The sequence below is a fragment of the Bactrocera tryoni genome, unplaced genomic scaffold (genome assembly GCF_016617805.1).
Source record: "Bactrocera tryoni isolate S06 unplaced genomic scaffold, CSIRO_BtryS06_freeze2 scaffold_11, whole genome shotgun sequence".
In the NCBI taxonomy this organism is placed as follows: domain Eukaryota; kingdom Metazoa; phylum Arthropoda; class Insecta; order Diptera; family Tephritidae; genus Bactrocera; species Bactrocera tryoni.
This window is the reverse complement of record NW_024395824.1, coordinates 23,599,594-23,623,332: the sequence shown is the minus strand read 5'-3', so window position 1 is coordinate 23,623,332 and position 23,739 is coordinate 23,599,594. Positions and strand designations below refer to the sequence as shown.

The following is a 23,739-nucleotide window of genomic DNA, read 5'->3' as shown; positions in this document are numbered from 1 at the left end:
TCAGGTTTAATTTTGAAAATTATTCATAAAAATATTTGTCAATGAAAGAAATACAAAAACAAGAAAAAACGTTAACTTCAGTTGCACCTTCCAGCTAAATACCCTTCACAGGTGCATTTCTGTTAGTAACTATGTGTTCAGCTTGTATGGAAGCTATATGCTATAGTAATCCGTTTAGTTTTTTAGAGATTACATTGTTGCCTTAAAAAATAACATATACCAAATTTCGTGAATAAATCTTGTCAAATGTGAAAATTGTCCATACAAGAACTTGATTCCGATCGTTCAGTTTGTATGGCAGCTATATGCTATAGTAAACCGATCTGAACAATTTCTTCGGAGATTACATTGTTGCCTTAGAAAATAACATAAAGCAAATTTTGTGAATATATCTTGTCAAACGTGAAAGTTTTCCATACAAGAACTTGTTTCCGATCGTTCAGTTTGTATGGCAGCTATATGCTATAGTTAACCGATCTGAACAATTTCTTCGGAGATTACATTGTTGCCTTAGAAAATAACATATAGCAAATTTTGTGAATATATCTCGTCAAACGTGAAAGTTTTCCATACAAGAACTTGTTTCCGATCGTTCAGTTTGTAAGGCAGCTATATGTTATAGTGGCCCGATATCGGCCCTTCCGACAAATGAGCAGCTTCTTGAAGAGTAAATGACGTTTGCAAAATTTCAAAAAGATATCTTAAAAACTGAGAGACTAGTTCGTATATATACAGACAGACGAACAGACGGACAGACAGACAGACAGACAGACGGACATGGCTAAATCGACTCAGCTCGACATACTGACCATTTATATATATACTTTATTGGGTCTCCGACGATTCCTTCTGGGTGTTACAAACTTCGTGACAAACTTAATACATATACCCTGTTCAGGGTATAATAATGAATTTTTCATTTGAAATTTTACCGAAAATACCGATTGGCGTAATCGGACCACTGCCACGTCCACAAACCCCTTTTAATCGAAAACTCATAAAGTGCCGTAAAAAGTAAAGTAAATTAAGATATAAATCTGTGATTTCGCACAGGGGCTCGCAGTAGCAAGTGGCATCTGTGGGCAAAAAATTTTTAATTTACATATCTCCTAAACCAATAAAGCTGCAACAATCACATTTGCCTAACGCAAATATTATAAACACCCCATATAACGGTACTGTTAAAAACTACTAAAACCTTAATAAGTCAATAATTAAATACACCCGATGTATTCCCGAGATAATATGAGAGGGTTATATGGGAGCCGGTGCGAAAATTGCACGATGGAGTGGGACCGCCCGATTTTTGGTGATTACGATAAAATTTAGAACGTGGCATTTTTTTAATATTCTTATGTCACAGTGAAAACATGGGCAAAATCGAACTTCAGCCACGTATACTTCGCATATAACGCAATTTTAAATTCCATTTTATTATTTTACTTTCCAGAACAAAAATGAAGAAGTGATTGTAATACCGGAATACAGTTTCGTACTGATAATTCCATTAATGTATGCCATCTAATCACCAAAAAATGCCCAAATCCAAGCAAAACTGTTCAAGCCCCTAGGTACGGGTGGTCCTCAGTAACTATAGTTAACTTTTGTCCGAAAATATCGGTCAACGAGGGCAGGACAAAATAGCTTCTGTCATCAAACAAACAGTCGTCGTACTCGCAACTAGGCCCCACGTCACTGTTTACAGTCATAACTTCGAAGCCGCAGATAATTTCGTAAACTCTTGAAACCAGTATTAACAGCATTAACTATGTCGGCCTCGAAATCCAATACAGAACAACTCTTACCAACAGGTGCAACTTCGGACTGTGTAGGCAGTTGAGGAGTAAGATTCTTTCTCGACGAACAAAACCTAAACTCTATAAGTCACTCATTATTCTCGTCCTGCTTATGGTGCAGAGATATGGACGACATCTGAAGAGTCGACGTTACGAGATTTCGAGAGAAAGGTTCTGCGAAAGATTTATGGTCCTTTGCATATTGGAGACGGCGAACATCGCATTCGATGGGACGATGAGCTGTATGAGACATTGATATAGTTCAGCGAATTAAAAGACAGCGGCTACGCTGGCTAGGTCGTGTCGTCCGGATGGACGAAAACACTCCAGCTCTGAAAGTATGCGAAGCAGTACCCGCCGGGTGAAGCAGAGGGAGAGGAAGACTTGCACTCCGTTAGAAACACCAGGTGGAAAAGGACCTGGCTTCGTTTGAAATCCCTATCTCGGACTTTTCTCCATATGATTGGTGATTTTATGTGAAATACGTTAAATTGTTTTGTATGTGTCAATTTATAAAATCGGGTCGAAACTACCCCAATTCCTATACACTGCATGTAATGATTTTCGTTTTTCTAACAAATCTTATACCGAATATACCGGTCAGTGTATGAGTTATACTATACATAGTATATGTGCATACATATAAAATAGCTTGTATTCCGATTCTTAGGATAATGTTTTAAGCTTTAAGGTACATATTTCCCTGGTTTTATTGATTTCTGCAATTTGCAAGAGTATAAAATGTTTGGTTGCACCCGAACTTAGCCCTCCGTTACTTGTTTCCTTTATGAATTGTTTTACTCTTAATAAAATTGAGACATAAAACCACCTTTTAAGTTGTTTAAATGCGGGCACCTTGTGATCGAGGTTTGGATATGTTAGAAGTTTCACTGAATGAGCACGGTTCGCTATAGGACAGCTATATAACGTCGTCTTATAATTGTAATTTAGAAAAAATTGTATACGAATAACGGAAAGTTTTCTTTTGGTATATTAAAACATCGAACGTTTGATTTGCATATAATGTGAAATTTGCATATGATATCCTCAGATATAATTAACCTATAGAGACAAAAAATTCATTCAATGTACAAGGTGCACTCCAAAATAAACAGAACAAATGATTTTTTTTAGCAATATCAATTTATTTTATTCAAAATAGTCTCCTTCGGTTTCAATACAGCTTTTTCACGGTCCAAAAGCATTTCGAAGGAGGGTTTTAGCTCATTGGCCGGTATGGCTACCAATATGCCGATGCAAGCCTGTTGAATGATCTTTACGTCTGCATAACGCTTTCCTTTCATGGGCAAATACATTTTTCCGAAAAGGAAGAAGAAGCACGGTGCCATATCAGGTGAATACGGTGAGTGGTTAATGGTCAAATAATTGTGGTTCGAATTTTTGGTCGTCAGTCAATTTGTGCGGAACAAACCGTGCCACCACACCTTTCGTAAGCCCAAATGTTCGGTCAAAAAGCGATAAGTCGATGTTTTGGAGATATTCAACTTCATTAACATGAATCTCAATGATGATTTCGGCTGATTTTTTATGAATTCACGCACAGTTTTGATGTAATTTCCGCTGATCACGCATTTTTATTGGCCCACATGTTGATCGTCATTTATGTCCTCACGACCACTTTGAAAACGTTGGTACCACTTTTGAACTCTGCTACGGGATATGCAATCATCGCCATAAACTTGTTTTATCAATTAAAAGTTTCGGTAAAAGTTTTACAAATTTTAAAACAAAATTTATGTTGGCTCTTTGTTCGAAGCTCATTTTCACACCGATAACACAAACATACTGACACTTAAAACGCAATAACTTCACTTCCAATCCATGAAATGTCATGAAATTCTCACTAAAAAATCGATAAAGATAGCAGACCAGGGGGCGCTAGATTCAAAAAGTCCTGTTTACTTTGAAATGCTCCTTGTATAGTATGTAAGTATATTAAATGCAAGTATGATAGCGGGTTTTATAACAATTGGATGATATGACGGCGCCACAAGCCACATAGCGGATGTCGCGATTGATTTATTGAAACCTGATTTGACGACGTTAGACTATTTCTTATGGGGCTACGTAAAGTCTATGGTCTATGCCATAATATCGAATTTGAAATTGCAGCAATATCGGCCGATTTATGCTTCAAAACTGTCGAAAATTGAGTTCAGCGTCAAACATGGCCGTGGTGGACATGCAGAAGAAATCGAGTTCCATACATAATGGCACCGAGTGCACTTTCACAAGAATAAAGAATATCCCAACAAACACCTATTAGAAGAACGCTAATACCTTGCCTAAAATTCTCAATTTGTAATGAACCCATATACAGAAGTTATTTTCTAATTTCAATACTATGTATTATTACTAAAGTGTGCTCAATAATGTACCAAAGTTTCGAATAAAATTACTCAAGCCATATTTAAGAAATAAATTGACAAAAGAAGTCGTTTTTTACCTTGAAACCCTAACCTCCTTTAACGATGCAAAGAACTTGGTTAAATTTGAATTTAAATATTTCGCGAATCTATTTAATAATTTAATTAAGAAGAAAATATTGAAAACGACGCTATCGGGTTGGTTTTGAACGTCAATTGTCAAAATTTAACTTTCCATTTAACAGAGCAATATATAAAATTTCTTTAGACTGTAGACTATTTTTTCACTCCAACTCAACACAGAGCAAAATGTTACCATTTTCCGGCATAACACATTTTTAATATTCCTGATTATCCTTCAGATAAAACTTCTAGTTGCATTGTGTTATATCATTGAACTAGGGCAGAAATTTTAACTTATCAAGCTATGACAGTAACCACTTGCTTTAATAAATTGCTTGAATGCTATTATTATTTATATGATATAACCGAAAAAAAATGTCATTTTTTGCAAAAGATGCTAAATCATTATACAAAACTAATTAAATTATATACCGCAAACAATTCATCTCCTACTGTGCACGCAACCAATCGGAAAACCATTTCACCCAATTAAAAATTAATGCCGCTGCAACAATAGATATTGGGTTGCTACATGTAAACATTTAAATAAGGGATTGGCACTTTATACATAGCGTAATTGTACAATTCACACATATACAACAGTGAAGTAATATCCCAGTATGAATACGCTGCGAAAGCAAATACGCCCTGCGAGAAATTTTACTTATAATAACTTTTTATATAATGGTCATTTATAATACCAAAAAAATCTAGTAATCATCAAATTGAAATGTGCCTATCCCGTCTAAAAATATCTGCATTCCGTCAGGTACATATATACCTGCCCCTTAAACCGAATGAATGATGACTTTATATAAAATACTAACTGCACCCTGCGCGCGTTACTACGCGAGCAACTGAAATGAATTTGAAGGAAAGACGTTACACAAATATTCAATTCATTTTGTACCATTTCATTGATATTAATAGATCCGAATACATGCAACATATGATTTTTGGTGATTACATCTAATAGCCTCGTCAATTTTTGCTTCAATACTCGCGCGATGAGATCATGTCTGTGTGTTGAGTTCTGCCCGCGGTCTAACAAGTCAATGATGTCTTTCCATTTTGAATTGCACGAGTAAGCAATGATAAGTTTCGTACTTGCGCATATTGAGCGTACTCGTTCATATGTGGAGGACATCCCCATTTCCCCATTTGAGCAGTATTTGCTGCATTTCCATCATTAGCAATCGCATCACGAAAAGGAATATATTAGGAATATATATTATTATATAGTAGCTTTCGTTTATTCAACCGAAAAAATAACAGACATTCACGGCATTGCAACAAATGATTCAATTAATTTTTCCGAATCATAATAAATATCGTAAAAGTTCAGGCAAGAGACTTTTTTATTGACTCTTCATTTGTGATGGTGCTTCATTTTATCTTATCACGACTTAATAATCATCTTCCAGCATCTGGTCTAGAGCTGTTTTGAATGAGCAGATGAGGCTATTGCGTTCATGGAAGATCGCTTGAAGACTCAAAACGGTTTCTCGTTTAACTTCAGTACTGATTGCGCAACACCTATCAGCTTCTGTATCATCGTTGAGTGTAATATATTCAAATATGTATGTAGGAATATGGCATCCTCATCGAAAACTGAAAACAATGATCCAATTCAGTGGTAAATTTGACCTTGCACTTTAAATCCATTATTGATGCCGTGACTTTGACGCGTTTTTGGAATAGGAAGTTTTTCTACGAGAAGCTGATTTTTATTAATTACAACGATTCTGCAAAAGAAGATAAATAAAGAATAATACAATTTTCCGTAGTGACAGTCAAATGAAATGGAATCAGTATACACATACAACCACAGCACTTTTATTACTTTAAAATCTTTAATATGCTTAGTTAACTACTTCAATATGCTTCATATACTGCAATATTATTCATTGTAATTCAATGTGTTTAATTAAATGACATAAATATAGACGATACACGTATCAAAAACAATGTGTTATAAAAACAAAGCAGTAAAAAATGTCACTGCCACTAACATTAAAAAAAATTCCGATCGCCACCAAACTATACAAAATCACTCGCAGAGTCATAATGAAGATTGTCCGATAATTTGATTAATTTGCAGTAGTTTTTACTGAAATATTGAGTGCCATATTTTATTAAAAACAATGTTCAGTACCCCACATTGAAATCATAGCGTATAATCGTCTAATATGAGAAGTTTTATTAAAATTAAGGGTTATTTTGCTTGACAATAATCTAGCTTAAATTGGTCAACAACGTGTTCTAGCCTCCATATACCCAAATACGCCCCGTTTTCTATTCTCTTATCTCTTTTCCATTTAATAGGCGATTAGATTGGTTAAGTTAAAAAATATTTCAACCCAATTATGAAAGTTAACTTCTCATCCTAGGCTTAATATGGTTGATGCGATTTTTTTTAATAGATAGGGTGATTGAAGAGAAAGATTTATATGTATAATAACATCCATTAAATAGTGGAGAAATACTGTTATTTTTGAGTTTTCTAATGATGTAACTAATTAAATTTTTTTAGCCCTCGTTGCACTAAGTATTGTACACATTGAAAAGATCTACAGAAAACTCTGCGGTGGTATATGTCTATGTCTTATGAATATTCCATAAAAACATTTTTTGTCAATTAATTTTTACGACATACTTGTATAATGCGTATAAATAGCGCGTCGGAAGCCGCGGTTCTCCCATAGCACTTTGAATTTAGCAGCGATCGGACGCGTTTATTGTCGGAGCTCTTTAGCGGGGAATATTTAAACGAAAACGGTGAAGTATATGCGTACTATTTCAAACTGATCCCTCCTAACCAATAATACAATTGCTAAATATTTGGAATAGTAGAATAGAACTGCAACCAAATACACAGTGCAATTGATTATAATTGATTAAAGAGCACTCAAACACTCCCCAGAGTCAGCAATTCGTTGTTTTTGTTAGATTATGAACTTACGGGGCATCTACTTTGCACAAAGCTTTAGCGTCTTTAGGGCGTCCACTGCCTTCATTGTTCTCGGTGCTCTTTGAGTTCTTTCCAACTTAGAAAATATCTTTTCAACGTTGGATTTCCCTGATGCAGAGCTCAAATTTAACAGTATTTTCCCTAAAAAGCAAAGCTTTATTAACACACGAAATGCTTTTATAATCCATAGATGGTAGTAGTAGTATTACTTATGGGTCACCCACAGTAAAGCGTGGACGGGTCCTCTAGTATATTTATATAAGTGAAACTTTAAACGCGTTTTTCTCGAAACGACATTTTTCAAAATTGCTGACATCATAACTCAACGAGAAATTGGCCGATCGACTTTAAATTAAAACTGAGTATTGTTGAATACATTTACTAACTATAAAATGACCTACGATCTTTTGGATTGGTTGAAAATTGTCGATTTAGCATAAAAAAACGACCTTTTTTCAGAACTACGCTATTTTGTTAATTTTTGATATTTTTCAAAAATCGTTGGCCATTTTATAGGAAATACCTTCAACCTTAATAACCTTTTTGAATTCTTTTATTGTAACTACTCATTCCGGAATCATGTCAGCAGTTGGGGCACTTTTTTTGGCACCTCCGATGACAGCACATAACTCCGTTATTTTTCAACATATTTATAAAAAAAAATATTAAAATATAGCTTCATGTCCAAAGAACTTCGAAACATTCAGTCGATTACTTTCTTTTAAACAAATTCACAAAAATCAACTAATTTTTCCATGGGTAACACTGGTATAGCCCCTTAAAGTTTTATGAAATAAGTAGGTCTGCAAAATCATCCACAGTGGAAATATCGATGATTTCAACATCAAACATTTTGAAAACAAATGAAATAATATAAATCTGTAAAAGAATAATTTGTTTCTTCTTCTTCTTAATTGGCGTAGACACCGCTTACGCGATTATAGCCGAGTTAACAACAGCGCGCCAGTCGTTTCTCCTTTTCGCTGCGTGGCGCCAATTGGATATTCCAAGCGAAGCCAGGTCCTTCTCCACTTGGTCCTTCCAACGGAGTGGAGGTGCGATATTCGCCGTGGCCAATGCGCAAAGGACCATAAATCTTTCGCAGAATTTTTCTCTCGCAACGTCGACTCATCGGTTGCTGTCATCGCCCAAGCCTCTGCACCATATAGCAGGACGGGAATTATGAGCGACTTATAGAGTTTGGTTTTTGTTCGTCGAGAGATGAATTTACTTTTCAATTGCCTACTCAGTCCGAAGTAGCACCTGTTGGCAAGAGGAATCCTGCGTTGGATTTCCAGGCTGACCTTATTAGTGGTGTTAATGCTGGTTCCTAAATAGACGAAATTTTCTACAACTTCAAAGTTATGACTGTCAGCAGTGACGTGAGAGCCAAGTCGCGAGTGCGACGACTGTTTGTTTGATGACAGGAGATATTTCGTTTTGCCCTCGTTCACTACCAGACCCATTTTCTGTGCTTCGTTGTCCAGCCTAGAGAAAGCAGAACTAACGGCGCGGGTGTTGAGGCCGATGATATCAATATCGTCGGCACACGCCAGCAGCTGTACACTCTTATAGAAGATGGTACCTTCTCTGTTTAGTCCTGCAGCTCGAACTATTTTCTCCAGGAGTAGGTTGAAGAAGTCGCACGACTCGTTTGTGTTGTTCAACGTCAGTTTACACAGCCGTATTAGTTTTGCGGGGATACCAAATTCAGACATCGCGGCATAAAGGCAGCTCCTTTTCGTGCTGTCGAAAGCAGCTTTGAAATGGACGAAGAGGTGGTGTGTGTCGATTCTCCTTTCACGGGTCTTTTCCAAGATTTGGCGCATGGTGAATATCTGGTCGGTTGTTGATTTTCCAGGTCTGAAGCCACACTGATAAGGTCCAATCAGTTTGTTGACGGTGGGCTTTAATCTTTCACACAATACGCTCTATAGAACCTTATATGCGATGTTGAGGAGGCTAATCCCACGGTAGTTGGCGCAGATTGTGGGGTCTCCTTTTTTTATGGATTGGGCATAGCACACTTAAATTCTAATCGTTGGGCATGCTCTCGTCCGACCATATTTTACAAAGAGAGCTGATGCATGCTGCCTGTTAGTTCTTCGCCGCCGTGTTTGAATAGCTCGGCCGGACAGTTGCGTCGGCCCCTGCCGCTTTATTGTTCTTTCAGGCGGGCAATTGCTATTCGAACTTCTTCCATGGTCGGGTAATGGAACGTCTGCTCCATCGTCATCGATTGGGGAATCGGGTTCTCCTTCTCCTGGTGTTGTGCGTTCACTGCCATTCAGCAGGCTGGAGAAGTGTTCCCTATATAATTTAAGTATGCTCTGGGCATCAGTGACTAGATCACCTTTGGGGGTTCTACAAGAGTATGCTCCGGTCTTGAAACCTTCTGTAAGCCGCCGCATTTTTCCGTAGAATTTTCGAGCATTACCCCTGTCGGCCAGCTTATCAAGCTCTTCGTACTCACGCATTTTGGCCTCTTTCTTTTTCTGTCTGCAAATGCGTCTCGCTTCCCTCTTCAATTCTCGGTATCTATCCCATCCCGCACGTGTTGTGATCGATCGTAATGTTGCGAGGTAGGCAGCCTGTTTTCTCTCCGCTGCGACACGGCACTCCTCGTCGTACCAGCTGTTCTTTTGCTCTTTCCGAAAACCAATGGTTTCGGTTGCAGCTGTACGTAAGGAATTTGAAATGCCGTCCCACAGTTCCCTTATACCGAGTTGTTGACTAGTGTTCTCAGAGAGCAGGAGTGCAAGCCGAGTAGAAAATCGTTCGGCTGTCTGTTGTGATTGCAGCTTCTCGACGTCGAACCTTCCTTGTGTTTGTTGGCGTGCGTTTTTTGCTGCACAGAGGCGATTGCGAATCTTAGCTGCAACAAGATAGTGGTCCGAGTCGATGTTAGAACCTCGGAGCGCACGCACATCTAAAACACTGGAGACGTGTCTTCTGTCTATCACAACATGATCGATCTGGTTGGTAGTTTTTCGATCCGGAGACAGCCAGGTAGCTTGATGTATTTTCTTATGCTGGAATCTAGTACTACAGATAAACATATTTCGGGCCCCGGCGAAGTCGATCAGCCTCAACCCATTTGGGGATGTTTCCTCGTGGAGGCTGAATTTACCGACCATAGTGCCAAATATACCTTCTTTGCCCACCCTGGCGTTAAAGTCGCCAAGCACGATTTTGACATCGTGGCGGGGGCAGCCTTCATAAGCGCGCTCCAAGCACTCATAGAAGGCATCTTTGGTCACATCGTCCTTCTCTTCCGTCGGGGCGTGGGCGCAAATCAGCGATATGTTGAAGAACCTCGCTTTGATGCGGATTGTGGCTAGACGTTCATTCACCGGAGTGAATGATAGTACTCGGCGACGGAGTCTCTCTCCCACCACGAATCCACACTATGGCCACTGTAGTAAATGTCACAAGGACCTACTCGTCTCTGTCCTTGTCCCGTCCATCGCATTTCTTGGACGGCGGTGATGTCAGCCTTTTTTTTTGCGAGGACATCAACCAGCTGGGCAGCGGCACCTTCCCAATTAAGGGTTCGGACATTCCAGGTGCATGCCCTCAAATCGTAGTCCTTATTCCGTTTGCCATGGTCGTCATCAAAAGGGGGGTCTCTCATCCGAGGCTGTTTCAACTTTTTCATTGGTATTGTTTTTTACGTGGCGGGTCCCAAGCCCAGCGCACAACCCTATGTAGGGAATGTTTCGCCTTCTCACATTAGCTCGCCTTCGAACGGATGTTCTTAGGCTACCCAGAGGATACTTGGTCAAAGACCGGAAGTAGTGAGCTGCTTGAGCCATGTGTAAGAGAATCGTTTCTGGCCACTCCCAAGTGAATGGCGATCAGAGAACTTTCCTCACTTGCGTGAACTTCTACACATGACTCCATCCTCCAATAATTTGTTTATTGTTATTATAATCAAGAGTTCTTTAATAAATTTTACGTTCAAAAATTCAGTTTTATTTCTTAAGGAATCGTCTCAGTGTGAAATTTTCGAGAAATCGATATTTTTTTGTTGCCTTATCGGAAAGTATACACTATAGTAAATATTCTATCAAATTTTGAAACCGAAATTCAAATTACTATGGTCGCTACAGCGTTTGTTGTAGAAAGGGAACAGAGTGGGGAACATAGCGACTCCAATCTTTAAACGCCTTTTTCTCAGAATGGTGTTTTTCAAAACGGTTTCCACTCTTAAAGGAAGAGTTTTGAAGATATCTAGTTCCAATTTGGAGATATCATTTTTAACGTCATTTGCTATCGCGCTATGGAAGCTTTTATTTTTTTTGAAATCTTCCTATTTTTTTCTGTCAAAAAATAGACCAAAATTGATTCTTTTTGTTCAAACCGCCGCCATTTTCTCAAATTTCAAAAAAAAACAAAAAAGTTTGCATAGCGCAATATCGACTTTCCTACAGATTAATAATCATTTTGAAATTTTTGTTTTGGAGCAAAATTGCGGCCGCACTCGTGAGCAACGTACTGAACCTTTTTTTAAGTGTCATTTCAATAATTTATTTAACTATTATACACCCAATAAATAAACATAAAAAAGCATTTTGTATTCGTCTTAAATGTATTTATTTATAAAATAAAATCGGACTGATAAGTTAATATCAACATTAAAGAAATCGCGAAAATCAGTGTTTTTTCGGACTGATCCCTTAAAACATTAAAAATAAAGAGATGTTTCTTAAAACTAGTATAAAGTCTTCTTTGAGATCTAGTCATTAAGCCATTGATTTTTTGCTAATAATAAGAAAATATATATAACTACAATATTTTCGGCTATTCTTGTAACTCAAAGAACCGCTCCGGGGAAACCGTTTTGAGTTAATGAAGACATCAAAACAAATTCAACGCGAGAGCTGAGGTCGACTGACATAAACAGCTGCATTAAACACACTGGTTCACAGATCGATTTTTGGCATCATAATTTAGAGACAGTTGTACCAACCTAGGAAAAAAAATTTACCTGTCTTCCATATAAGCGGCAGATGAGAGGGGGAAATGAAGAATTTCTGATACTTTCTTGACAAGGTGTATATAGGAAAATACAAAATGTACGATAACTCACTTAATAAATGAATAATGACGGCATGAAAGAGATTGATAGAAGCCGGACGTGGCATCGCCATCTTAATGTGAAAGCCCAATCTCAGGATCTGCTCGACCATCTTAAACCGAATACTTAATATAAAGATTTTCAACTTACGGTTAACTTTATCTCGCATACTCGTATATCGGTCAATATATGATATAAGATATCCAATTGAATATATCCAGTCTACCACCTATAAGATAATTTAATATCACACCTAAAATAATTATAATCCGTTCACATTTTCATCGAGTAATGCAAATTGAATTCTTTTGCAATATTTTTAATAACAAAACTCATTTATTGTATCTCCGAACCGGGTTTGATTCTTCCGAAAATCTTGCAATATTCTGTTTAATGCTTCCAAAGATTTTATTTGTGTCATCGTGCACTCATCCTAAACTATTTTTTTTTGCTCTGATGCAACACTTTGGCCATCGCAGAGTTTCTCGAAAGATTGCAAGTTGATATTTCATTTATTTACATATTCAACGTTAACTTTAATGTGGATTGAGCTGTTCGATAGCACTCATTTTGCTATCAAATCGTTGCAAAAAAAATAATGTTAAAAACGTTTTCGTGTTCCGTCCGTTCTATCGTTCTCTAATTTCAATAACGCAAACACATTTTATTTCTGGTTCCAACGATTATCATTCTCCAGAATTCCAAACGTTGCCAGGTTTCTTTGTATTTGTCGTAAAGACGTCCTATTGCATTGGTGGAAAGTGCTTGTTGGTAACTTGGAACCTTGTTTCCGTTGTTTACATTATCTAACTGTTCATTCGAGGTATAACATATTCGAATGAAACTAGTCAATGTCGTCGATAGGCGCAATACGTTTGACATGTGATCTCATCGTTTGAATTTTCGCAACAACTCCGAATATAGCCAGTCATTACTTTTGTTCATGTATATGCCGATGAATTTTATTAATTTTATGGTTTGGCATTTATGTGTGCCTTAAATAGAGTTACACCGAATACAAAAAAAACAACGATTATCAACTTCAATACCCTGTTGATTCACATTAATTATTATTGGCTTTCAACCAGGTGAAAAATTTAACTCTTTATCCTTAAACTAGGCATCAAATTTTCTTGAATAACTTTTGACACGCCAAATAATCATTTGAAAGTAATTATTGTACTGTTGAATATGAATAAAAAATGTATAGAATCTTGCGATTTTCCGGTACCGATTGGATCTGGTAGCGGTTGTGTTACGATGACTATTTGTTTAATGACAGGAGATATGTATATCGTCTTCTCTTCGTCCCCAGCTAGACACATACGTTCTTCTTCCTGTTTAGAGAAATCAGAACTAACGGTGCATTTGTTGAAGCCAATGATACAAATATTATCTGCGTACGCCAGCAGCTGTAACTCTTATAGAATATTGTACCTTCTTTATTCAAATCAGCAACTAGAATTATTTTCTATAGGAGCAGATTGAAAAAATCACACGACAGAGACCCGCCTTTTCTTTAACACCACTTGGTATCGAACGGCTCGGAGAGGTCCTTCCCGATCCTGGTTTGGTATAGTAAAAAACACATTATAAATCGTAGACGTGCTGTTGGCATACTTTATTACAGTATAGTCAGTTCGTGTATTGAATAGAAAAATTTCGCAAAACAAATCGATGTGGACCAAGTTTTGAAAATCTCTCAAGATTTCAATTCTAGGTCTACCATTTCTGATCATTTTGATAACATACATCCTGCTCTGTTCCATTTCTCGCGGGTATGCTTACAATTAGGGTACTGCAGTCTTTGGGATTTACAAAATAGGGTATATCCGTTTTCAATGATATGTCTTTGCTCATTTAGTACAGGGTATAGATTTTAATTGCGCGTTAAGCTCACATTCACTTAACACCAAAGTGTACAGTGCAATTGGCATTGCCCGTCGATCTATGTGTGTGCACAATGGCAAAACTCAAATTAATTTAGAGTTAATTGAATTGGATAAATAGCGTCGTAATTTCGCCACTACGTTCTAAATTCCATCAAAGCTCAGGTAAACATTTTCACAAAGTCCTTCAAATATATGTCTGTATATACTTAAGTATCACAATTGACGTTTTTGTTAGGAATGGAATGCTAAGGACATATGAATAAGTAAAATACAAATTCTTACGCAGAAAAAAATTACATATTTCGGAATGGTTTAATCCTAAACAATGTGCAAATAATTTCACTTATACCAGTATGTGAAACACTCTAACGATTTCATTGACTCGAACGTATTATGATTACAAATTGAAATTAAATTAAAATTCCTATTTATTCACACATCATAGAACGTTAAGATAGATATAGCCAAATAAATCAGAACAGTGAAATTGACTATGAGATGTCCGTCTGTGTTCAGTAATATTTCACAAAACGTTACAAAGAAAGCAAAAGGGCCGAAAATGGGGCATATTCACCAATTGGTCATATTCCAAATACTATATACTATATATAATATAAATATATACATACATATGTGTGTGTACACCTAACGTTAGAAACATAATCGGTAAGACGGATATAACCATACACGATTTACAGGTGTTAAGGGAGTTCGATCTACTCTGAACACCAAATTACATTGACACCGTATTAAAATATAGCTACGGACATTATTTCAATAATGTGTCCCATATATGGTATTTACCGATATTTGCTATAAAGTGAACCAGAAGGACGGATTGTCAAATACGGTATTTGTTCCTATAGAAATTATGTACACATGGCCATATATTTGAATCAGATATAATTATATATACACGTATGTATATATTATTATAAAAGGTGGGCTCCAAAGTAAACAGGATTTTTTTGAATCTAGCGCCCCCTGGTGGCGCCATCTATATGTCGACTGGTGCGTTAGAGTCTGCTTTCCTTATCAATTGTCCAGTGAGAATTTCATGATATTTCATTTATTGGAAGTGAAGTTATTGCGTTTTAGGTGTCAGTATGTTTGTGTTATCGGTGCGAAAATGAACTTCGAACAAAGAGCCAACATTAAATTTTGTTTTAAAATTGGTAAAATTTTTACCGAAACGTTTCAATTGATGAAACAAGTTTATGGCGATGATTGCCTATCCCGTAGCAGAGTGCACGAGTGGTTTCCTTGTTTTCAAAGTGGTCGTGAGGACATACATGAAGATCAACATGTGGATCAATCAAAGTCCGTGATCACCGGAAATTCCATCGAAACTGTGCGTGAATTCATCAAAAATCAGCCGAAATCATCATTTAAATTCATGGAAATGGAATTGAACATCTCCAAAACATCGATTTGTCGCATCTTGACCGAACAATTGGGCTTACGAAAGTAAGTAAGTTGTTCCGCACAAATTGACCGATGGCCAAAAATTGTTCAGAATCCAATATTCGGAGGACGATTATTTGACCAAAAATTACATTTTGACCATTAATCACTCCCCGTATTCACCTGATATGGCACCGTGCGACTTTCTTCCTTTTCCGAAAAATGCATTTGCCCATAAAAGGAAAGCGTTGTGCAGACGTAGAGCCATTCAAAAGGCTTGCACCTGCATACTGGCGGCCATGCCGGCCAGTGAGCTAAAACACTCGTTTCACATGCTTTTGGGCCGTGCAAAAAGGTGTAGTAAAGCAGAAGGAGACTATTTTGAATAAAATAAATGGATTTGCCGAAAAAACCATTTGTTCTGTTTTTTTAAAACCTGTTTACTTTGGAATGCTCCTTGTACTATTTTTCGTTTATAGTTTTAATGAAAAAAATTCGAGCAATTTATTTGTAAATATTTTAATTCAATTTTAAAGGCTGGTATTTTACTGTTTTCAGACTACTTGTTTTTTCAGTTTTGCACTTCTCTTCTTCATAGGTAGCAGCTACTAATAGTTAAGAAACAGGCTTAACAGTATTGTTTCCATTACCATACACAATTTCGTAACACTTCTGATTTGAATTGTTACTAACAATACAATTAGTTTGGTTGGCTGTTAGCTTATCAAACACGCATCTGCCACTTTTCAACTAATTGCATCATTATGGTTATTATTACTGTTTTAGTATTGTACATATTATATATTGTGCACCCCTAAGCGAAATAAAGTGTGTCTCCTCATACAGATGAGTTCATCCCTTGAATAGTCATACTGAAGGTAATACCCTCGTGAGTCTTTTTAAGAATATTTGCAAGTAAACAGTTGAGCAATGAGAAAAGCTGAAATCATATTCACTGCTTGAAATTATAAAAATGTTAAATATATACATTTTATTATTAAAAATTAGAAAAATCTGTTATTTAAGTTTTTAGAAATACTTGGAAGTACTCACAAATAAGTAGAAAAATGGTTTGCTCGTTTGCACTTTTGATGAAGTGCGAATATAAAAAAACGAAATGAACCGAGAAACAAATTAATTAAACAGTATTTGCCGTTGCAATACCATACCAAGGGGAAAAATCAGACAATTGTTACAATGTGTCCCAGGGGAACGATCTAAATACGTTACACATTTAGGAATTTTATGAGAATATAGCTTTGGGAACGCAATTTTATTTCATAATAGTTATTGTTGACGAAATCAGATATTAAGGTGGTTGAGTTGGCGTTTGTTTCGCAATATGCTTGTAAACCCATAACACATTACACTAGTTAAAAATATATTTGCATAAGCAGTTTGAAATACAACTGAAAATGGAAATGCGTTTTTTTTTTGTAGCTCTAATTTCAAACTCGCAAAATTCCCAGTCAAGTCAGTAAGTTTTCAGAAGTCTCCGCCGATTCCTTCTAGGTGTTACAAACTCCGAGGCAAACTTAATATACAATGTTCAGAGTATAAAAATAAGATCCAATGTTTCGAAAATCCATGTGGGTAATTGTTTAAATGGCATAGATAAGCATATTTGAGAAATAAGTTTTTAGGAAAATTATAAACAACTTCTTCGAATTTATGTATGTATTATTGAGCTATTTTCAGATGACGCTAGCTAAAGCATAAAGTTCATATGTATTTGGGATCAACTTAAGAACACAATGAACAAAGTTCGCATCGCAAACTTCGTTCCAACTCCTGTGATCAATACAACGAGAGACTCAACAAAAAAAAAAACAATTGCAGCATCGAAATCTTCGACTATGAACTGTCAAACAATGTCAACGGTAAATACTAATCAGGTAAGTTTTTTTCTATGAAATAAGAAATGAGTTGAGTCTCTTACCTAACATTTAAATATGACTTATAAGTTGAAATGGTTTGATTATATCCTGTTATTTTAATCTTGTGAGTTTTAGGAGTATACAATTTTTCAATTTGAACAGCATTTATAAAATACTAGCGTAAATCCACGGCTCTGCTCGCTCCTTGTTGTCAAGGATATCAGTTATCGTGATAACAATATAATGAAATAGTTAAATTGGAATTTTTTATCAACTTCCTAAATCACTTAAGGAATAATACATACATAAATATGTATGATGTAACAACATCTTCACAGTCTCATCATCTGCATATCATCTGCATCGTATTGCTATTATCAGAAACTCATTTTTTTAACAAAAATAAATTTTTATCGCTAGACAAATTCTTGTGAAAATTCTCACAATTAATTTCTTTGAAGTTATATTGAACAAATACAATATTCTTAATGGTTTCAACTGAGATGCGATTGCGGTCGTACTCCATTGTGCGTTTCCATTTGGAATTGCCCATTTTACTTATAATACATTATCTGTGGTGGTACTGATAAGTACTTCGATTAAGTGTACATACTTATATATTTACGAGGTTCTTAATGTTTTTAATATTATAGAAGCAAAAGGGCTCCAAAAGGCATATTTTACTTCCTGTGAATTATTTAGAGCTTAATAATTAATTTTTCTCGACATACTTCTCACGGATTTGTTTTTAACCATATAAGATAAACTGAACCTGAAGTTAGGGACGGACCGATTGGCTTTTTCAAGTTTTGGGATAGGTAAAACAGATGCTGATATCAATAATAATTGCCCGAATTTAATAAAAGTACCGCCGTTTTACAGAGCTCCACACAGAATTTAATAGCGTATCTCTGCTCTAACGAATGCTACATTTTCGGATTGCACCACTCACAGAAACACGACGCTCGAAAATGTTTGTCCTGAGTCTAAAGCCGCTCGTTCGTTAGCTAGGAATGCCCTCTACAGAATCCAGTCGTCGCTCCCACGCTCCGAAGTACAGTCGCGGCGGAAGAAAATCAGTCCTATTAGATTATTCGGGACATAGGGATATAGGGTTTATTTGTCTTGCATTTATTTTTTAAAATCAAAATGGTGACAAATGCAGATGATTATGACCGAAAAATTGGTAATTAAATCTGCAGTGTGGGTTATTTTTAAAGTTCCCAAATGATGAGTATTGTTTAGATGAAGCTCTTTCATCATTTCCAAACTTAAAATTTCTCCTTCTTGGAACGATGGTTTATTTGATTGTAAAATTGCTGCTAGCGGTTTGTTTCTTAAATGGGTATGTTTGGTTTTCTATCCACACCGTGGAATTATGGTACTCTAATTCATATGATATGAGGATAGAAACAAGTGTAGAAGTTCACGCAAGTGAAGAAAGTTCTCTGATTGCCATTCAATTGGAAGTGGCCAGAAGCGATTTTTAAACATACAACGACTTCCGTTCTTTGGCCAAATATCCCCTGGGTATCCAGAAACCATCCGTATGGTTAGGCTTTGAGGGCATGGACTTGGAATGTCTGGTTTCTCAATTGGGAAAGTGCCGCTGCCCAGCTGATTGATGTCCTCCTTAGAGTAAAGGCTATCATCATCGCCGTCCAAAAAATGCGATGGATAGGACAAATACTGAGGCACAAGAAAATTCATCAAGCCACCTGGTTGTCTCCAGATCGAAAAACCACCAACCAGATCGATTATGTTGTGATAGACCGAAGACACGTCTCCAGTGTTTTGTATATGCCTACGCTCCGAGGTCTTAACATCGACTCGGACCACTATCAACAAACACAAGGACAAGGAACAGACAGAGAAAACAGACTGCTTACCTCGCAACGTTACGATCGACCACAACACGTGCGGGATGGGATAGATACCGAGAGTTGGAGAAGGAAGCGAGACGCATTTGCAGACAGAAAAAAAGAGGGGCTGAAATGCATGAGTATGAAGAGCTTTGTAAGCTGGCCGACAGGGGTAGCTCGAAAATTCTAGGAAGGAATACGGCGAGTCACAGAAGGTTACAAGACTGGAGCATACTCTTGTTGAACCCCCAGAAGTCATCTAGTAACCGATGCCCAGAGCATACAAAAATTATGGAGAAAACACTGCTGAATGGTAGGGACAGCAAAACGTCAGGAGAAGGCGAACCCGATTCTGCAAGTTGCAAGAGTATAAAACGTTCGGTTGCGCACGAACTTTGCCATTCTTTTCTTGTTTTAAATTTTATTTTATTAATCTCTGGAGGGTTCCTTTTACACGAACGTTAAAAGAGTTGTTTTACGGGTATAAAAACTTTTTTAATATTGAAAGTTATTGGCTGTACAAGACCTTTTTTATTTAGCTTTATCGTTTATAATTCTCTGGAGGGTCACTTTGGGGGTGAAGTTTTTTTTATTATATAAGTTGGAGGGTCCCCACAAAGTATAAATTTCTGTTTCTAAAAATTTTCTTTCAAATATTTTACACTGTACTCAATCAGTTTCTTTCTTTTTTCATAAATTTTTTATATGTTTTTTAATTAATAATTTTCTGTTTGTATCAGTTTCTCTTTTTCCTTAAATCTTTATTTTTTCAAAATTTTTTATTTTTTTATATATTCTTAATTATTAAATTTAATAAGTTTAACTTTTTTCTTGCATAAAGGTGAGCTTTATTCCCATGGCCGATGACCGCGCGTTGTCCTTTTCCTGATTATACTGGGGCGCATCCTTCCACTCCTCTTATGCCATGAGCCAGCCGTTATACATGTATACTGTTTCACTGATGTTGTTTTGAATTGCGTGGATACGTTTTAGCACTCTGTGTGGTGCTCACTTTGCTCGTGCGTATTATATATTTAGCGCTACTTATGATGCTCACTTTGCTCGGGCGCCAGTTATCGGGCTTTTTGTTTAAGCTCCAAAAAAATATTTTTTTTTTATTTTCTTAAGGTCATATGACCTACTTTATTGAAAATTAAATTGCAACTGGCTTACATTTTTATTCTTAAGCTAAAAGTAACCTGATTCTCCCTGTCCCGAAACTTACAATTCATTAGAACTGCAGCTTTTGGGGCTCGTGGCAGATGTTACTTCCTGTTGTCGACTAAAATATTAGTGTCAGTTATAATTGTAATTTTAATTGGGAAATATTTGCGTCACCTATAATTGTTTATATTATTTATGTTAACTTATGTACATGATAACCTATTGACCTAAGATATCTATTTAGGCAATAGCAACATACATACAAACATCCAAGCATACACACAGTGGCGGATTTGCAGTCCTAGCCGCTCTAGGCCCCAGGCCATGTGCCGCCCCTTTCTCAGCACCCATCATTATAGACTAAAGACATAATTCATGAATTTACTTTATTCCCACTTTTAATTGATTCAGAAAATTGTTTAACTAAAAGCTAGCGGATAAGGCTAGTTTATAATATTTTCCAAGATTTCTGGGATGATTGGATATTTAAATAAAACATTTAAAAATGGTTTTAGGTTTTGTTATTAATAAAATAAATGTTTTACTCGTACAATGTGTCACAAAACTCGTCTGCACTTAAGCGCAGCAAAACCATTGATCAAATCTTCGCAATCCAATTTGCTTAAAAAATCAGCTTCTATGTTAAGCAAAGCAAGATCGTTTAACCTCTGCTCCGTCATTGTTGTGCGTAAATAGTATTTCACTCTCCGCAAACAAGAAAACGATCTTTCTCCAGTACAGTTACTGGCAGGTGTACACACACACATACGAAGAGCAATATCCACGTTTGGGTAAATGGTTTGAAGACCTTCGGTTCGTAACCATTTCAACAAACTGACTGCACTCTTTCGCTCCTCATTTTTTATGCTGCAGTGAGAACGAAAATGAAGACATTCTTCTGTAAAATCGTCTTCTAAGTCAGTAGAATAAATCATTTGGAATGCCTTGGCCTTATCTTCGACTTCTGAGATGTTTAGATTCGTCAGGTTGGTAATAAAGTAAAATTTATTGTAGAGTAATTTATAAGCATGCCGACATCTTTTCAGTTCTACTGACAATGTATCAATTACTACTAAAAAAGTATTTATTCTAAAATAAACGCTGAGTAGTCGCTGCAAAAAAATTGAATAACTCTTGGAGTACAGAAAAGAACGAACAAGCCTCTTGGCTGCTTTCAGCTGCACATTCACCTACTAAATTCAGCGAGTGTGCTGAACAGGGAACATAGTCGGCAAGGGGTGAAATTTCCTTTATTTTAGCTTGCAGGCCGTTATAATTGCCTGACATGTTAGCTGCGTTGTCATATGATTGCCCGCGGCAGTTTGAAATGTCAACTCCTAATTCAGTTAAAGTTGAAGTAACAGCATCTGTCATTTGTTGTGATTTGTGGTCTGTGTTTGGAATAAACTTGAGAAACCGTTCTACAGGTGATCCATTAGGCAGAACATATCTGATAACATAAGTGAGCTGGTCTACGTAACATAGTGATTTAGGAAGATTATATAAGCATACGGTTAAGATACTTTGCATTTGAGTTATTTCTTGTTAATCTTGTTGTTATCAGTGATTTTTTTGGCACGATTTGCCGCTTTTAATATCTGTCCGCCCTAGGCCCGGGCCTACTGGGCCTTAGCGCAAATCCGCCACTGCATACACATTAGGGCGGGTCGATTTGTGGGGGCGGGGCGGTTGGGGCAAAAAATCGCCCATTGCTCTATGAAAATCATATTCTAGGGATCAAAATAAGATACTTTGCCAAAGGAACCATACGTCTAAAACGAATTTTGATGTCCCCCAATTCGGGTCGAACCTTTGGGTAGGGGCAAATTCTGAAAAATCCCACTTTGACCCATTTAGAGTGCTCCAATCGAGTCCAAATGTATGACCGACCCCCACTAACTTTGGACGGCCGATCCACCCATGCCAAAGGCACACCCCCTGGAACTCCCCTGGGGGGTTCCGCATACAATCATTTCAAAAAATCACCATTTTTGGTGATTTACATGAAAAAATCAGCTAAATTGCTATGTTTTTTCTATATTTTTATTTATTTATTTATAATAATATCTATTTTTTCTCTTAAGAAATTTATTTAGTCTTAACATATGTAAATGAAAAAAAATTAATTTAAGTGAGTTATAGAAAAGAAATTAAAAAAATTATTGTTTGAAGTCTTTTTTTACTTTCAAGTCTGGGCAATTTCGCATGGCTCTCTAATGTCGTCGCCATAACAGCCTCTACATTTTCCGGTATAACAATTGACAATTTTGCGTAAGCGAGGTTCTAGAAATCGTGACCAACCAATGAACTTGAAAAATAATGCACTGCCGTACACGACAGAGCTGTAATACTTGATATTGAAGTTCATTGGCACATAACATTTAATTACAATTTTCCCTGGTTTGATGTTAGCCAGATCCACCGGAACCACGCCGCTAGAAATTGCATGGGCCATGTCGTATAAGTGCTTTGAATCGGTGGAAAATTCTTTTTTTTTCTGGAGCAATTTTGTAACTCAATTTTCTGGAAGCCGTCCACCACCTAAAATATATAATAATAAAATAATTAAAAATGGTTGACAATTATAATAAATGAGTTATAACAATAACTTACCGGAAGAGTTTCACAAGTTTCGATTTGACGGCTCAGTTTTCCGGTTGCCGATCTTGGTCCAGTGCTGGTTGATTTATCCAAAGCTTCAAACAAATGCCGAAACGGAAGTTCGTTGAAGTGTAGAAGGCAAACAAACCAATGCATTGGTCTTTTTAACAGCAATTCGAATCGTCGTATAATTCCACCGTGGGGGCCAGTGTTTGTTGGCTCACCGTCAGTGCATATTCCAATTAATGTATCCAGTGATATATTTTTATCGTTGAAAAAACCATTTAATTTGGTTATTTTGTATTCAGCGGTTTCATGTTCCAGTCTTACGTAACCAATCAATTCAGAATTGGGTTCTCTCAAAATAACAAGATGAGGTTCTTTTACCATCCTAGTATGATACTTCTGATCAATTTTATCTATCGTTAAAGTATCATCTCTTCTGCCATCGAATGAAAACGCTAACAAATTGGTATCATCTAACCGTTTACGAAGCATTTCTTGTCTGCATTTCTCTTTTTCTCTGCGAACTTTCGATTTATCCATGATGAGAGGTTTCCCATGCTTATCTTTAATTTTAAA

The 23,739-nt window shown here is 36.7% G+C and overlaps 1 protein-coding gene across 1 annotated transcript in view; it reads left to right on the top strand.

Moving 5' to 3' along the window:
• The window catches only part of LOC120779751, a 195,399-nt gene that overhangs the window by 12,525 nt on the left and 159,135 nt on the right, over nucleotides 1–23,739 (top strand). The window contains exon 2 of the mRNA XM_040112134.1: nucleotides 17,352–17,548. Coding sequence (XP_039968068.1) covers nucleotides 17,408–17,548 — 141 coding nt within the window. The 5' untranslated portion in view covers nucleotides 17,352–17,407. The remainder of the gene's footprint in view (nucleotides 1–17,351; nucleotides 17,549–23,739) is intronic.